At 43.2% G+C, this 18988-nt stretch overlaps 1 protein-coding gene across 1 annotated transcript in view; it reads left to right on the top strand.

Moving 5' to 3' along the window:
• LOC106659899 (unconventional myosin-Ie-like) overlaps window positions 1–18988 on the top strand; it is an 88078-nt gene that overhangs the window by 67577 nt on the left and 1513 nt on the right. The window contains exons 12-17 of the mRNA XM_014382652.2: window positions 14987–15157; window positions 15231–15397; window positions 15473–16208; window positions 17122–17277; window positions 18456–18595; window positions 18683–18834. Of these exons, the coding sequence (XP_014238138.1) occupies window positions 14987–15157; window positions 15231–15397; window positions 15473–16208; window positions 17122–17277; window positions 18456–18595; window positions 18683–18834 (1522 nt within the window). The remainder of the gene's footprint in view (window positions 1–14986; window positions 15158–15230; window positions 15398–15472; window positions 16209–17121; window positions 17278–18455; window positions 18596–18682; window positions 18835–18988) is intronic.

Consider the following 18988-nt stretch of genomic DNA (forward strand, 5'->3'; position numbering starts at 1 on the left):
ACTGCAATCTACCCGCACACACACTATTGCATTGAATCGTGCGCGCGCGCTGCCGATACGATACGTCGGATATAGTATACAACTTTGCCGATCTTATTTTAATCTTCATTATATATTTGTGTGTATCTGTCTGACTGTGTCTGTGTCTGTGTGTGTGGTGAGAATTATCGGCTCTATTGCTAATTGAATCTGTTATTATATCGCTTCGAGAATCGATGGCGCAATATTTACACGATTTTAATAAATATATCTCCCGACTTCATCGACTTGTACTCCTGGTACTGGGTGCTCCTTTTTTTGCTTCTCTCGTCCTACATCGATTCGCGATTGAAGTTTATTTTCAGCTAGCGCGAGCTTGCGCATGAATATTCGATTCAATTTTTTTTGCGATTTGCAAATGTACACGTGCAATGATATTTGTAATAATTATATTTTTGTATATCGCGAATGGAGTTAATATTTTATCGTATTATATATATTTTGGTATATCGCGTAAGGAGTTATACATAATACGATAAAATATTTAGAATTTGTACGCTATTCCGTCATGATCGCTACCGCACAGGTGTTGTATCGATTCCTCCTTTGTCTACTTCACACCGTTAAGCGTCGAGATTTTTCCTCTCTCGTGTTATAATGCTACATGATCTTTTTTTTTATAAATCTCTCTCTCTCTCTCTCTCTATCAATCGATCGATATCTTTTGCAAAAGCTCGTACCATATTACTGCCGCTGCCGCCGCCGTTGCTGTTGCTCTTGCTCAATCAAATCGATCTGCGCGAAAATATATAATACATTGTATTTTGCGTGGCGATAAATCACAAGCCTCTCTTTATTGCGCGCGGAGTTTTAACCTGCTGCCCGCGCAGCCAGGCAGGCAAGCTTTAATAGTTATCATAACGAGCGCGAAATAGGTGCTGGTGGTGCGGTGCGCGCAATACACGCGTGGTGTACACTTTGTTGATAATATATACGAGCTGTATAAATACCTCATCTCTCTCTCTAGCTCTGTTCGATCGAAGTAAACCGTACATTAAATACATACATGCATACGTATATTCGAGTAGAGCTTGAGCCGTATGATTTTTTCTCCCCCTTTTTATCTTTAACTCTCTAGTACCTACCACACGTGCGTGGGCAGTGATCGCGTGTAATCGCATACTCTTACCATGTGTGTGTGTGTGTAGGATAGCCGTCTCTATGCACTTGCAAAACAGGCACGTATACCACGTAGAGACTAGCGAGATTTCGTCCGATATTTATTATGTACGTAGCGAGAAAACGGAAAATCGCAAGTATCCGTGCATGTACGTGCGCGCGCCGAGCTCTGGCTGGATTCGGAACAGCACGTGTGTGTACGTACGTACGTAGTACTATATACATCTATCTATCTGTGTGTGCGTAGGTAAATCGGCGTGTGGGCGATTTTCGCGAAAGTTTATCTCCGCGCGTCCAAAAATCATCGACCGGAGCACGTCGCGGAATTCAGAGCCTGGCCTGGATTCAATTTTTTTCTTCTTTTTCTCTCTTTTTTTTGTCGTTGTCGCTGTATACTTTTTACTATATAACTAAAAGAGGATATACCAAGTAGGAAGAGTCGTGCATCATCGAGCTTCAAGAGAGAGAGGCTGGTGCTCGCGGGTGACAAAGAACAAACACACCATCAGCAGCAAGAGAGAGAAGAGAGATAGCGTGTACTTACGCGGTCACGTCACACGGAGCTGCGCCGTTGATCGTATACCGTGAAATAGAGCGAGCAAAGAGAGAGACTTTTAAAAAGACAGATGTGCGTTTATGTGCCGCCTCGTGTTTATCCCCGGGCTGTATATAATATATAATATAATATCAAAGGGACATCTCTCGTGGATATAGAGTTATATCGGTGCCGATTTCTTTGTGACCGGCCTATACACTCGATGATAACGATTACGTAGGCGGATGGGCGAGGGATAACATTTTGGATGCATGTAATTACATCATTAGATCGGTATATGGATATAGAAGAAAGATCGGCAAGAGTAGAGCGTGAAATCGCTCCATCTTGGAAAGGCCCACATCGAGATCGACTGCGGCGCGCGCGTGATATCCGCAGTCATCGTTTGTTTAATTTCCAATGCGCCCATTATACTGTGCGTACCCCACCCCAGAGAGCTGTGCCCCGTTACGTTCAGTGTGTTTTGTATAAAATGCACCTGCGTGACGCTGCAGCTCTCTTGCATATATATATATACGCGCCGTAAAATGAGATTCAAACTTGAAGCGAGCAACGGTATTTACACACTGCGACGACGACGACGACGACGACGACGACGACAACGATCGGAATTGCGTTGTGTCCAAGTGCGTTAGAGAGATGATACAATTCGATACATTACATATGCGCGAGCGATTGCCACCGGAACTTGAATACGGATGTCAGGAGGGGTATACATAATAGGAACACACAGCGGCGAGATAAATGCCTTATCTATATAGGCTCGGTGTCTTTGTCATCGGGGCAAACCCGTAATAGTAGGCCACTTCTTTTTTTTATTATTATTATTATTGTTATTATTTACCGTTCGCGGTGCGTATAATATAATGGTATTATAGTTATATTGTCATTTGTCTAAGCTCGCGCAAGAGATTATCGAGTGGTATACATCTCGGACAAAATTGTGTCTTTCGTCGTCGATGAGAGCGACAAATAGACCGTATAGTTATCGGAGGCGCCCTTTTTTGGACGATGCGCAACGATGAATTGGGGGGAAAGACAGAGCAATAACAACAACAACAAAAAGAGCATCGTAATTAAGGAAAAAACAGTTACACTTATAATTGTGGTTTTCAACAGGTGCAATTCCATCTACTACTGCCACTACTACTACTATCCTTTTACGAGTCGTTGTTGTTTAATACGGCAGCGTGTACATATAAAAAAAATGTATACGCGAGTTTGAAAGAAGGTCAAGACGATTTGCAAAAGGAGAAAGAAAGAAAGAGGAGAAAGAGAGAGAATAATAAAAAGCTGCGCTGCTCGAGAGGGCTAGCTTTGATTGTGGAGCTGTTGGACTGTTTTTCAGACTGGAAAGCACTTTTTTTTTACATCATGTACAGAATATATGGAAGCGGTGCGCCGAAAGGAAAGAAAGAAAGAAAGAGAGTGAGAACGAAGATATACAGCGAACGATTTGTCGACTGTTATAATACAATCGAGCGAGAATCGAGGACTGACTTTTGCGCTGCTGCGCGATCATGGTTCGCTCGAGATTCGGGACAAATTTGATGGTTGGCCTTTTAGCCTTTTTTTTTCTTTCTTTACGGCGCGCTCGCCGCGTTTCACCGCGCGCACCGATTTTTATGAAATTGATTCGCGCGAAGAGCGCCTAGGCATATCCAATTCGAAATGTTTTCTATTCTCCGATTCTCTTATACATATACTGCACCGTGCGCTAATGTAATGCAGTTTCGAGGTATCGTTTAGAGCCGCAACAACAAAAAAATCTATGAATATACGGGCAAAAAGTTACGCTTATACAGGATAATAACGCCAAGGCAATTTTAGGCGTGAGAGACAAAGTGAGAGAGAAGCGTGTTTATAACTGCCCTTATTTGCGATACATTTTCACGAGTTGCGATCGTTGTTGTTGCGAGAGTAAGTATAGTCGCACACTAAAAGGCTGTAAAAAAATTCGTGAAAGTTTTTCCTCTTTTTTCTGTCCATAATTTTTTTTTTCTTTTTTTTTTCACTCGTTCGTTGTTAGAGACAGCGAGACCGAGCGATTAGGTAATCCTGGGAGAAAGAGAGTATATAGACACACACACGTTAAAAGAGCAATTTACAGTCGCTATTTTTATCAGTCATTATAGAAAAACGAAAGCACAATTTTTGCCCCGGCTATACACGTTATAACGCTATCACGTGTGTCATTCGCGCGCGCATGTGTGAGTGTGTGTGTGTCGTCGTAGTATCCTCGGAAAAAGACGTGAAAGTTTTTTCCGCGAGTCGTCGCGTTGCCGCGAGCCGAAACGAGTATAGTTGAATTATGAGAAAATATAGACACATAAGCGCGCGCGAGTTCGATACAGATATATAACTATATCATAGTCGCGCGATCGGTGGATGATTGCACAGTTACTTTTTCTACTTTTTCTCCTTCTTCTTCGCTGCCCCCGTATATCGTCGTGTGTGTTTATATAATTAATCTAATTTCTTCATTTAATAATCGTCCCAAAACCTCATGCCGGATGTAACGAGCGACCGAGAGTCAAGATTAGGCCGCGCGAAAACTTTGTTTATAACCGTTAAGAGGAGTACGTTGGGGCCGTTTATTCTTCTTCTTCTTTTTTTCTCGTAAAAATGCGCATAAAATACACACCCGCCACGATCGTGACTCTCTTTATTCGCCGTGATTTAATTAAAAAAGTAGGCAAACAAAAGCCTCCTCCTCCTCTCCTCGCACAGCTCGTCGCGGCGCAAAACGTATCATTCGCCACGCCGGTGCTGCGCGCGCTCGGGCCAAAACCACAGCTGCTGCTGCTGCTGCTGGCCTGATGTCCTCTTACATGCATCCTGCATCAGGTGAATATAGCGGATACTTCTCTACGCTCCATTATATACAGAGAGAGAGAGAGAGAGAAGCTCTCTCTCGCTGTAACTGTACCATTACATACATTCGGTACAGATTTGCGCTTTTATAATGCACTTGGCGGCGGCTGCGGACACACCCCTTTTTACTCCGACTCAAAAACGCAATTTTCTCGACCTATGTATGTAGCTGCAGCGTGGAGATCTTTTACGACGCGCTCGGGCGCACACTTTAGCCTTTTCTTGCGCTATATCACCCCGACTAGATATCGTGGCTCTTTTACGGCACACAGAATTTTTATACGTATAAACGAATAGTGGATTTTCGAATTATAGTCGAAACTATCGAAAAGTTCATATTATACGGCGAGCTGTCGTTGTTTGTCGCTAGATTGATCCGCAAAACTAACACGACTGCACAACAGCAGCAGCGGCAGCGGCTCAGCTCAATTTGCCACATATTATACGGCGCCCGCCTATAAAAGCGTCGTTAATTATCCCGCGCGAGCTCGGGCAAGTACACACACACACACTCCCATCGATCGATCGATCGATCGCTGCTGCTGTCTAGCTACTGCAAGCTCGTTAAAAAAAAAGTAAAGTAAATAAATGAATGAAAAAAAAAAGTTTAAAAGAAAAATCCCGCTCGACATGGAATTAAAAGTCTCTTTATATAAATTAAACGCACATAAATGGCAAACATTTAATTAGCTCGAGCTCTCGAGAGCGTTAGTTGTTGTTGTTGTTACAGCAGCAGCAGCCATAGACCTGCATTGTCGTAAATAAATACGCTGTGTGCAGCAGAGAGCTCAGGCACACACACACGTTCACCCGGCTTTTGCAGATCGTATTTTGCCGATATACGCCTTGAGAGACTTTTTCTGGGTTAACGGCGTACATAGTAGTGCTGCTGCTGCTGCTGCTGCTACAGCCATGTCTGTCTGCCTGTCCGTCTGTCTGTGCGCCAAATTGTTTCTCTCGCTTTAACTCCTCTTTCTCTTTCTTTCTCCCTCTCGGCTTGCTGCTGCTCTCTTAAAGAGCACTGAAAAATGAAGACGGATCGAGCGCGATGATAAAACGGAAGATGGGAAGTACTACTACTACTATACCACTATAGCTATCGCGGGCGAACAAAGGAATATACCACTATTATATATGGTTGCGTGGGTGGGCACGTGCGTGCGCGCGCCCGCTAAACCGATTTCTTTATACGCGAATTTAAAACCGCAGCCAACGGCTCTATCTTGTCCGCAAGGATTTATATCATACTTTACGCACGTATGCGCGTTTGAGCGATATATGACAAATTTTTATGCAATTTATGTATATATCTCGTACGAGAACACACGTTATAATCGATTATCTAATACAGCTATAACAACTTGTTGCCACTACTGACGCGGCGGCGGCTATTTTATAATACGATTATAAGCTAGCACATGTGTCTGTGTGTACCACCACACACGTTTCGCGCGCGCAGAGAGGCCTTTAATTCCACATTTATACCGAGCGCCGCGTATGTATACGAGTGTTATATATGTGTATATAATAATATAATCTATAGCTCGAGCTGCTGGTGCTGCTGCAGTCATTTTCCCATTCGGCATTGGTAGGAGTTCGCGTGCGAGCTGCTGCTGCTGCAGTTCTATCCTATCTGTCTTGCTCTAAAATATATACCTTTTACTCGCCAATTTCCCACTCAAATACTCGTAGACAGACACACACATACACTTGTATAAGCTGGTACGTTTATACATATATCTTCGCGCTTCTGTGTGTTGTAACGCTTTTCTTAGTTTTCCCGTATCCTTGTGTGTTATATATCCCGAAAATCAACGTCGATGATGCATAATTCTTTTTTTTTTTCGTTAAAAAAATAATTACAACCCCGATAAAACGTCGTCATCGTCAACGTCGTCGTCGTAGTTATAGCCCATGTCGATTGCCATCTCGATGACGAACATCATCATCATCATCATCATTATCATCAAGAACACGAGTCGTACCTTGATGAGCGTGTCATGCGATAGCATACGCGCCTGAAGCTTTTTTAGAGCTTTTTTATAGAGCTCTGTATATTAGCCTCGCGCCCGATAGGGACGTTCTTATGTGCACCGTGACAGACGTATTATTCCACGTTAGGGTACGTAATAATATTATAATATACACGATAATGCTCTGCACTCGTTAAAGCAGCAGCAGCAGAGCTCCATGACACGCGTGTCCGAGATGGTACCGGTGCGATTATTACACCGCGCCAGCTACCGCACGTGTGGAAGCTGCTTTTATATATAAAGGACGTGTGTAATGCAGCTTATAGTTGCTGGTAAACGCGGCATGAAAAATTTTCACGTGTTTATTTTAAAAGTCCGTCTTTTGGAGCGTTTAATTATGCGCACGTATATACGTATGTGTCTGTGTGCAGAGTATATAATAACGGTTGTTTCGCGGCGACGCGGCGCGACGTGTGCGAGAATATAATATATAATATATATAAAAGCTGCGCTGCAGTCTAGTGGTGACCGAATGAAGACGTGAGTTAGATGAATGGGTCGTTCTCGAGTGTAAACGTTGATGATGATACCAGCTGTGTGGCGCGCGGCAGCGATGTACATTACTTACGGGCCGCACATTTATACGAGGAGGAGCTTTTTTGTAACCGCATCTCGACTCTTTCTCTCTCTCGCTTTGCATTATGAAAGTGATGATCTCGGATCCGCAGAATCGATAAGACAGATCATACCTTTCGAAAGCATATATGTACACGTCGAGTGTAAGAAAGAAAAAAAAAGGTTCGCTACAAGTTTTTGCATACACGGCTCAATTTCGACACTTTCGTATACATCTAGGCGACTGTGTGCGATATAAGTATAGTAGCGCAGTAGCAGCAGTAGTACATCTTCCCGTGTGCTCGCGCGTCGTGAAAAAGCAACTCTTTCGAGCAGTGTGTTCCGTGTAGTATAGCATACGTGCGGATGAGTTTCGACACGTGTTTTATATTAGACGTGCGCCGCGCCGATCGTTGCAATCGTACTACACTCGTATAGCGACGAACCAACTATGGTATTTATAAGTGGCGCGTCGCGTTTTTTGAACAACAACAACAACAACAACATCGGCAACAACAAAAAAGTAACAATGAGGGGAAATATTTCGGCGCTATACGAGGAATAACGAAAGAAAAAATATAATAGAGCTATAAGAGCTAGGATTGCGCGTGCAATAAATACAGTTTTACAGCTGCGTGAGTGTACGTACAGTGTATACCATTTTTTTTCGTTTCTAAGCCTCGAGTGCGCGCTGGAAGCGAAAGAGAAAGAGTGTAGATAAAAACAAGTGCACGACGCGGAGACAAAGTAGGACCGGTCGACCTTGCCTCTATGTACACAATGTAGCTTTCTCGCGAGATCCCATGCGTACAAGTTCCACGCGTTCGTTGCACCCCATCCGTGCCACTTTTAATCGCCGATCGTCGACAAAAAAAAAATATTACAATATCGTTATACTTGATAACTTCGTCGACAAAAAAAAATATTATTACGGATTTTATTCTTCGAGACCTTGTGGCGCGCAGAAGACGCGACGTCAACGTGGTATATACACTCGGCAACAAAATTATCGCAACAAAAAAATTCATCGAAATTTTGTCGATTTTCAAATGCTTCTATCTTGGGCTAGATTTATCGTATCGACACGCTTTTTTTTTAATTTCTTGGAAATTTTGTCCTCTTTAAATCCATATAAATTAAGATAAGATTTGAGTTAATGTTGAATTACCAGTAGTATTTGAGCGTGACCCTAAAAATTACTGAAAAAAAAATGACTGTTTGAACGTGTACCAGTACCACAGTGATTTTTTTATCGAAATCTAACATACACCATCGCAAAGTGCTCTTTTTAACGAGTAATTTAAAAAAAAATAGACCTCTCTACGATTTTTTTAACGCCCTGTAGGTCGATTTGAAGGTACGGTTTATGTACGCAAAATGCCCAGAAAATCGTCTTAATTTCAGCTAAACGGGGGATTTTACGTACTTTAAATGGTATCTTCAAATCGACCTACTGGGCGTTAAAAAAATCGTAGAGAGGTCCTTTTTTTTTAAATTACTCGTTAAAAAGAGCACTTTGCGATGGTGTATGTTAGATTTCGATAAAAAAATCACTGTGGTACTGGTACACGTTCAAACAGTCATTTTTTTTTCAGTAATTTTTAGGGTCACGCTCAAATACTACTGGTAATTCAACATTAACTCAAATCTTATCTTAATTTATATGGATTTAAAGAGGACAAAATTTCCAAGAAATTAAAAAAAAAAGCGTGTCGATACGATAAATCTAGCCCAAGATAGAAGCATTTGAAAATCGACAAAATTTCGATGAATTTTTTTGTTGCGATAATTTTGTTGCCGAGTGTATAAAGACGGGTGTGCGACGCGCGATCGAATCAGGTGTTCGGTAAGAGATCCCCCGCCGATGCGGAAAGTCGCGTGGGAATCGATGCCGCGCGCGCACTTATAACCAATATATATCTGAATACGGTCGAATTCATACACACAGATATATATAATCGACATAGAAAGTCGGAGTGTGCATCGATCGCAAGGAAAGAAAAATGATATTGTTTCGCGCGCGCGCGCGCGCGGGTAAATGTGTAATTTATCAACGCGAGATCGACGTTCGGCCGGATTATAATTTATTCATGCTCGATTATATCCTCTTGGTTCGCGCAGATTTTCGGCGAAAGTTCGATATTTATTGTATAGATTTTTGGTATTATATCGAGTATAAGTACGATTATGTAAAGTATAGCCATATATATGGGGGAGGAGGACTGCCACAGCACAACTCCACACACGATGATTCGTATGTGCCTAATATTATAACAAAGATATTAAACTTATAATAGAGAGAGGTTGGTGAGCGCGACGATGACGAATCGCCCGTTGATTTTCCACTGCGCACGGAGCGAAATATATACTACGAATATATCATTATTATTTATCGTAACGATGATGGGGTCTCTCTCTCGTGTGTGTATACACACAATAATAATAAATAAATCCGCAGCCGAACAAATTGCTCAAATTTGCGCAGCGGCAATTAAGCGTTTAAATCACGTCGCGCGTTCGTAGTCGAGTACATAGTCGTTAATTAATTTATGGGAAGATTATGCAGCGATATATACTGTATACTCGTTTTTCATATGTATAGCTCTCAAACTAGATGCAATGCGTTAATGCATGTAGAAAATAACGAGTTACATTATACACGTACACAAGTAGCAACAAGTGCACGATGCATATATACACTTGGCATGTTTACTATTAAAAGATCTTCGATGCGTACACATACCAACCATTGTCCAACTTGTCGTAATTTGTCCATCTACATAATCTCGCTCTCTCGCTCGTAGAATAGGCAGTAGTGGCGCTTTTCTTAGGCGCACAATGCAACGTCGAGATGGATACGATTTTAATGGATTTTTTTTCTCTCTCTCTCTCTCGCGATTTCCAAAGTATCGAACCTCGGCCGGATCGAATACACCGTAATATATTGTCGCGCAGTCGAATTGCGAAAAGTATCGACGAACTCGTGAAAGTCGTGGCCTTCCGAGTATTAAAAACTACTGTATATGCAGTTGCTTTATAAAAGTACCCATTTATATACATACTTCCATTGCCGATCGCGCATAGCAATACGTGTGTGTGTGCGTTATATTATGCGTGCGCAGTAGCACATCGAGAAATTCTAATATTCTTCTCTTATACACGCGGCAGGTAATATAGGTAGTAGTAACGCACGCGGCAGCCATAGGATGGATCGTTATTATTGAACATTTAAATCGCGCGCGCGCGTATACATATCCAACGCTTGGACTAATATAGCGCCCGTTTAACGGGGTCCCGCTCGCGCGCGCGCTCAATTATCCTGGGCTATTTATAATTTGAAAATACGAGGCAGCTTAAATCTTTTGCTCTCTCTCTCTCTCTTTTCTTGAGCTACTGACGTTTGCAATCCACCATAGCAGCAGCGGCAGCAGTTAGCTACTACTACCGTTACCACTGACGCGACTATTAATCATCGCACATTGCGCGCGCGGGGCAAAGAAAACGAAAAATGCAGCAGTACGCCGCCGTTTTCTATATACAACCAACTTTCGCAAACGCGCGCATCGTCAATAGCTTCGAAAATTGAAACGCACTGATGTATTTGAGAAAAAATAAGCGTACTGGGCCGAGATATAGGCGCTTATACATGCATTATGCATGATGAAGAAAAAATAAAGGATAACAAAATTCATATTCAATTTTACCGCGCTATTAAAAAAAATAGAATAAAATTCGGCTTTGGTTAATATTTACATACTCTCTAACGAGGCCGCGGCAATAAAACGTGTCAAAATCAGAGCTGAGATATCGTTTCGCAATGTACATATAATATAGATCGTTCCGCCGTGCGCTTGAACGTCAAACGATCGGTGCACCACGAGGGAGGCAGAGAGAGAGACTGAGAGAAGGTAATATAAAAAGAGAAGCAATAATCGGCCCTCCTGAATTTATAATATCGCGACGTTGGAGCTGGATTATTATGAAACGAAAATTAACGGCCGCGAGAGCTTTTTGCAAAATTGTATAACGCACACACCGAGCGATATTTCAATGATATAATTTTCGTGTGTATATGAGTGTGTGTATACCTGCAATTGGGTCAGGCGCGAGCTGCTGTTGAGGCCAAACGCGAGCTACTTTGCTCTCTCTCTCTCTCTCTCTCTCTTGCTGGTGTATACGCGTATATGTACAAAGAGACGAGGGCAGTAGCAAAAGTCGAAGCACACAGCCGCACGAGAGAGTAAGAGAGATAAGTGACTCGCTGAAACGATCGTTTTAACACTAATTTTCGGTTTTAATGTTTTGGAACGCGCGTATAGGATATATGTATGCGTGCGTAAGTACACGCGCAATAATATATATTTAGTCTCAATTCTCATCTAGGTTTATGTCTAAGCGCGTTTTGTAGCAATAATAAAAACTGCGCGGTCGCGGTCGGCTTCCGCGTTATCGCGCGCGCCTATACATTTACGTACGTACGTACGCGGATGATTTTATTTCTCTAAGCGCCACGATGACAGCGGCGATTAGCGCGTTTACGGTCGCTACACGGGGCCAATGAGAAATTATATTATTATTCGCCTCGTCATTGTGTGTCCGCGATTCATCGGGAATGCAAAGTGCAGCTGTATATATGAGCAGCTCTCTTTTAAGTTTTGTTTTTTTTTTGCTCAGCTTTTTATTTTCTTATATACGATAGTTCGAGCGCACGAGCACGCGAGTAATTTGCGGTTTTTGGTCGCGCGCGCGCTATTTTGAAAGTCAAAGTCATCACGTGCTATATACTGAATTGCGGCTTAGGAAAAGCCGAACTTGTTCGAAAATATTTCGGGCGGCTCACCGCCGTCGCTGCCTCGGTCGGACGATAAAGAAAGCTCCTTATTTTAAACATTACATTATTATGTAGCGTATCGATTGTCAAAAATGCACCAACACGTCCGCTATACTTTCGTTTAATTGCTCACCCGATCATTATAACTTTCTATATCTGCTGCGTACGCATTAACTGACCGCAAACCAACGCCGGTCGCGTCGTTGTGCATCTCTTTCGGATCGATAATTCTATGTAAGCGTACACAACACACACAATTCGATTGTTTTCGTTGACGTACCAACAGACAATTTTAAATTGTTAATTCTTTAGTAACGTAACCGAGGGGATAATAAGCACATATAGTCAGATGCGCAGCACCGAGCGAGTATATAGTATTGAAATGAAATCATCCATCAAAAACGACGACGCAGCTTAGCTCCTTAAATTATATACGAATATAATACGATCTGTGTTGCGCTGTGCGCGACAATTATGCTATTATTACGTGCTTACGACGCAAAAATATAACCATCGTCGATTCACAATAATCTTCCGCGATTTTCATAAATAAAGCTCATTATAAATATTATATATTTTCTGCGCGATAGGCGTAGGCGTCGAGCGAGAGAGGCTATTTTCTTAATTATACCATGATATAGTGGCATTGTAACGAGTATCGATGGGCACGCATATGGGGCTGCTGCCAAACAAAGACTCTCTCGAATTATGATCGATATACCGCGATATACGAGAGCTCGTTAACAGGTTGCGCATTTCTATATGATGCATCGATTGTGAATGGTACGTCGCGCGCAGAAAACAATACCGATCGTCCGCGGATCTTCGGTTTGTCCTCCTCTATCCTCCTCGATGTATCGAGGTCTCTCTCTACGAGCGTATACAATACGCGAAAATAGAGGAAGAGACGCGAAAGGCAATTATAAACGTTATAAAACGATGAATCATGCGCGCGCGGACTTCTCGTCGTCGTCGGTCGCCGTATGTGTGTTTATATACGTATAATTAAAACGTCGACGCGGAGCAGTGGCGGCGTCGCGATCCTATCGGCTTAAATGTAATTACCGATCGTAACAAAACGATTTTTCCCCTCTATGCTGCGCGACGATCGTTTTACGCTCGCGTACGTATATAATAAAATAAAATATAATAATATATATCGTTTTTCGAGCGTAATCGATTCGCACATTTTTACCCTACTTTTCTCTAATCGTCGTCATCGTCGTCGCAGGATGTTACTCGAGTACATCTATATAGTTGTGTATTACAAATTGATTCGGCGTTTTTCACGCTCGCTGAGCTCGTAACTACCCGCGGGGCCCGTTATATACTTATTATTATACTTTTTCCTCCGACTAGAGTGCGGATGCTTGTTTTGTTTATATTATGTGTGTACGCGCGCCATATCGATAATGTAATCTGTAAATCTGTATTATATGTATAACTTTTACAACGAGAGACCTATGTGGAGAATTCATATACATCTAGATAAATAGTACGCGGACAAAACGTAACGTCACGCTCGTGTACCTATATTAAGGAAAAAAATCGTGCTTCCGTAGCGCCGTATCGGCTCGTAATATCGTTACAATACAGACTCTTATACTATGCGATCCTTAAAAAAAAAATAAAGCAAAGGAGTTACGCGAGACCTTAGAAGCTGCAGGACAAAAAATCGTCGCGCGCGTCGAGTCTCGCCGGTCTCTGTCAATGTCTCGGTCGACTATTTTTTTTGTCGTTGTTGTTTCGAAGCGCGATATCTAGGCGACGTCGTCGCGATGCTGCGCGCTGCATATTTTGCTGCACCCACGAGCGATCGCGTCATCGTCGTCATCGTCTGGCACAGCGATAAAAAAAAAAAAATTCGGAGCGGAACCGAGTCATTATGTATGTATATAACACACATATTATATACACAGAGTATAGATACAATGTCGCTGGGCTACTACTCATCTGTCCGCCGCGATGTGTGTGCATACACACGTATAATAATATACGCTCCGTTAACTCGTATACATAGCTGCATCTAAGGTATACACCATAGACCATAGCGTTTCGAGAGATCATTCGGCGAGTGACATTGATTTTCTTCGTGCGCGCCGGGCTCGAGAGAGAGAGAGAGAGAGAGAGAAGCGATGTGTAATTCATCCAAGTGCCCGTGAATCATTTCTGAAAGCTCGAGCGAGCGAGAGAGATGAGCGCAAAAATTTATGTACATATATTCGCGGCGTGTTCCATGTAAAAAGACGAGGAGCTGCAGCAACGCGACTTATACCGTTGTTGATAAATATTTTTTATTTATGGATTTTTTTTTTCATAAAACGATCGTAAAGTACGGGCGCTATGCAAACTGCGCGTGTAGGCTCTTCGCTCTCGACTTACTTATACGTACATATCGAAGCTGCTACTACGCTTCAATTACTTTGGCCTAATACGCCATGGTGTGTTTGCCATTCGCTCATACATATGTATGGTGTACCCCTCGCGTTATAATCGAGATCAATGGGGCTGCTGCTGCGTTGAAAATTCAAAACTTATCTGTTCTGCTGCTACTGTGTCCTGTTATTTTCACATTAGCAGCCAGCGCTGGGCATTTTTCTCGACTATTTTTTTTTTTTGTAAGTTTAACCGCATATACAGAGCAAAACCGTCCGGAAATAATTTGGCATGAAAATGCCGCGCGCTCGGCGCGCGGATCCGGTCGAGCGAGCGTAATACACGTATTATATACAGATATGAAAACGAGCGACGACGAGAAGAAAGTATGCCACAAGGTGCGGCGCGGCTCCGTGCATGCGGCTTATATTTTATAGATAATACGTATATAGTTTGTCGTCGCGAGTCGTATCGCAAAAACAGGGTGATCTAGGCTTTTATTCGTACACATTTAATATGGCATTCGTTCGATACCAAAAAACAAAAAAAAAAAATTATTCTGAAATCACGCGGTGACAATGAAAAATTCTTTGCCCGTTGCAGGAAGAGTACGTGTCGGAAAACATTCAGTGGACGCAGATCGACTTCTTCAACAACGCCGTCGTGGTGGACCTGTTGGAGGGTAAACGACCTCCCGGCCTGTTCCTCATTCTCGACGACGTCTGCGCCACTCTTCACGGTGGCAGCAGCGGCGCCGATGCCGATCTTCAAAAGGTAAGCATCATCGGGTGTGAAAATTAACATGATAATATAATTAATGTCATTAATATCTGTATCTTTTTTGAAGAAATTCGCCGGTGCCGCGAGTACGCATGCCCACTTCCAGGCGACGAGCGACGGCTTCGCGGTGCGCCACTATGCCGGCAGCGTCGCCTACTCCGTCGAGTCGTTCTGCGACAAGAATCGCGACGTTCTGTTCCTCGATCTCATCGAGCTCATGCAGACCAGCACCAAGTGAGTGTCATTATATACTAATCGATCTTTAACTCAACGTGTAAGCCAACTTTAATCCTTTTTTTTCCTTCGCAGCTCCCTCGTACGCGACATCTATCCGATCGAAACGGCGGCCAACGGCAAGACGCGCACGCTGAAATCTCGACCCACGACGGCGGGCAGCAAGATCCGCAGCCAGGCGGCGCGCCTCGTCAGCCAGCTGATGCGCTGCACGCCCCACTACATACGCTGCATCAAGCCCAACGAGACCAAGCGGCCGCGCGACTGGGACGGCCAGGGCGTCAAGCACCAGGTCGAGTATCTCGGCCTCAAGGAGAACATCAGGGTGCGCCGCGCTGGCTTCGTCTATCGTCGCCCGTTCGCCAAATTCCTGCAGCGCTACGCCATCCTCACCCGTGAGACCTGGCCCAGGTGGCAGGGCGGCGACGAGCGCCAGGGCTGCGAGTGGATCCTCGCGAGCGCCTGCGTCGATCGCGATCGCTACCAGCTCGGCAGGAGCAAGCTCTTCATCAAGGCGCCCGAGAGCCTGTTCATGCTGGAGGAGGCGCGCGATCGCAAGTACAACATGTACGCGCGCGTGCTGCAGCGCGCCTTCAAGAAGTTCTTCGCGAAGAAGCGGCAAGCGGCCCAGAAGCAGGAGGCCGCGGATCTGCTATACGGACAGAAGCAGAGGCGCAAGGGCAGTCTGAATCGAAACTTCGTCGGGGATTATATCGGGCTGGACATGAAGCCGAGACTGGTGTCGCTGGTGGGCAAGCGAGAGAAGATATTCTTCGCCGAGACGGTGAAGAAGTACGATCGAAGGTTCAAGGTGCGAGATTCGTCGATTTAATCCTTTTCGTGCGGGAGTGAAAGCTCGAGACTCCGCGGGCGCGCATTTATCGGACGTTACCGATCTTTTTTTTCCTCCCGAATAACGACTCTCTTCCGCCTTTTGCCTATTGTCTCTCTCTTTCTCTCTCTTTTCTACTCTCGTTCCTATGTATCAAACGTGTGTGTGTGTGTGTATTATACACGCGGATTCTCTCACGAGCGCGAGAAAAGTTTCGGGAAAGTCTCTCTCTCTCTCTCTCGATTATACGGCGTGTTGCGTACACGCGTGTATTATCTACATTATTTCTTCGTGGGAGATGCGCGTTCAGTGGCAATGTCATCGTGATGATCGCGCCGCGCCGGTTCCGATTTCACGCAACGAACTTGAAACGTCTACTTTTTTCTTTCTTCCTCGGTTGTATATTATATTTGAGAGCGACTAAACGGGCAATCGAAGCAGCAAATTCATTTCGGAAAAGTCTTAAAAAATTTTCCAGGACTCGGCGTCGGCGGCACGTTTCTCGCGTAATAATGTGCTCGTTTCACTTTTCTTCGCCGCAACGAAATAATATATAATTATATTTATTTCTTGTTGTATACCTCGGCGGCGAGCGTTAGGATTTCTCTTGGCTGGTTGGCTTGCTGCTGCTCTTTGTCCGAGAGCTGCATACATACTGTATAATATCGATCGGTCGCGAGCGAAAATTTGCACAAGCAAAAGCCAAAATTATGGTAATTCGGTGCGCGCGCGCAAAAAAAAAAGAAGGAAAAAAGGAATAATATGACACGCGATTTTAATTATTATATATTGTGTTGCTCCGCAAGAGGTCGTAGTCATGCATACCCACACACTACACACTTATATGTATGACCCGAGCGTTGACCCCGTTTGTTTTTTTGTTTACACACAGGCCTGCAGGAGAGATCTGATACTGACCGGCAAGTATCTGTACTTGATCGGCCGCGAGCCGATCAAAAAGGGACCGGAAAAAGGCAAAGCCATCGAGGTGATCAAGAGAAAATTGCTTTACGAGCAAATAGGCCAGATCTCATTGAGCACGCTGCAGGTAAATAAATTTCCGGGGCTAGGAGAGCTCCTTTTGCACGCTCCATTAGAGCGCATTTAAATCTATATATATATGGGCTATTCCACAACAGGTGTTGCAGGCCCAAAAAATGAAATTGAAAGTAACCATTTACTCTTCAAGAACACAATGAAAAATGAAAATCCTGAAGGGCACAGACCCCTAGGTCCAACCCTTATGGATCTACAGGGGCTCAAAGTTGGATTTTCATGGTATGAGGATATTCTGTTTCTTACTCTGCTTTTCTGGTGGGACATAAGAAAAAATTTTTAAACCATGTTTTTTCATGTAAAATTTGATGTAGAATTCAAATCTGTACTCAGATGAGACATTAATAACCTCAAAACCCCTTGAAATAGAAAGTATGGTGTAATAGGACATAAATGTCAAAAAAAAAATATGTTCGTATACCTCAAATCAGCCCATATTGTAATATGTTCATCGATACACCAAAATACAACTTCTGATAAAGTTTGGTAACTGAGTCTCCATTACAGATCATTATGTAGCTTTTGAAAGCCCAAAAAACATGGTTTTTTCCTCATTTTCCATGTTTTTTGCCTCTTCGCTAGCTACCAAATTGTCTGTAATGGAGACTCAGTTACCAAACTTTATCAGAAGTTGTATTTTGGTGTATCGATGAACATATTACAATATGGGCTGATTTGAGGTATACGAACATATTTTTTTTTTGACATTTATGTCCTATTACACCATACTTTCTATTTCAAGGGGTTTTGAGGTTATTAATGTCTCATCTGAGTACAGATTTGAATTCTACATCAAATTTTACATGAAAAAACATGGTTTAAAAATTTTTTCTTATGTCCCCCCAGAAAAGCAGAGTAAGAAGCAGAATATCCTCATACCATGAAAATCCAACTTTGAGCCCCTGTAGATCCATAAGGGTTGGACCTAGGGGGCTGTGCCCTTCAGGATTTTCATTTTTCATTGTGTTCTTGAAGAGTAAATGGTTACTTTCAACTTCATTTTTTGGGCCTGCAACACCTGTTGTGGAATAGCCCATATATATACAATGATATGTATATATAGAGAGTTGTGTGTTCAATGATGCGCGTAGCAGCAGCGAGCTGACCAGCAGCGCACTGATTAATCGCAAAAATGCGCGCGCGACGCGATTTTTTTTCTTTTCTTTCCAGGACAATTTCGTGGTCATTCACACGAGAGAGGATTACGCCAGTCTACTGGAGATAGTTTTCAAGACGGAGTTTCTGTCCGTATTCAAGAAGAAGTTCGCCGAGAAGATGGGCCACTCACCCATCATCAAATTTGGCAATGCGTAAGAAGGGCTTTGATTGGCTAATTTTTCCAAGTTTTGCTCTGTGTATAATTGAGAAATGTAAATGAGGAACTTTATACTTTACAGAATCGAATTCAAAGTGAAAAAGGAGGGCTGGGGCGGTGGCGGTACGAGAATAGTGAAATTCGTCCAGAACGGTTACGGCGACATAGAGATACTCACGCCCAGCAGCAAGCTACTCACCGTCAGCATCGGTCCTGGCTTACCCGCTATATCGAGTAAGTTCATATCAATTACCTATAAAATAATAAAAAAAACTAGGGTACTTATACCAGTGATTGAACGCTTTCGACCAGTAAATGACCACTTTTGGATGTGCAATAAGTATCGTTTTTCTTTGTTAAATTATGATCGAACATAGAAAACGAGATG

The sequence above is a fragment of the Trichogramma pretiosum genome, unplaced genomic scaffold (genome assembly GCF_000599845.2).
Source record: "Trichogramma pretiosum strain Unisexual culture from Peru unplaced genomic scaffold, Tpre_2.0 scaffold21, whole genome shotgun sequence".
NCBI lineage: Eukaryota > Metazoa > Arthropoda > Insecta > Hymenoptera > Trichogrammatidae > Trichogramma > Trichogramma pretiosum.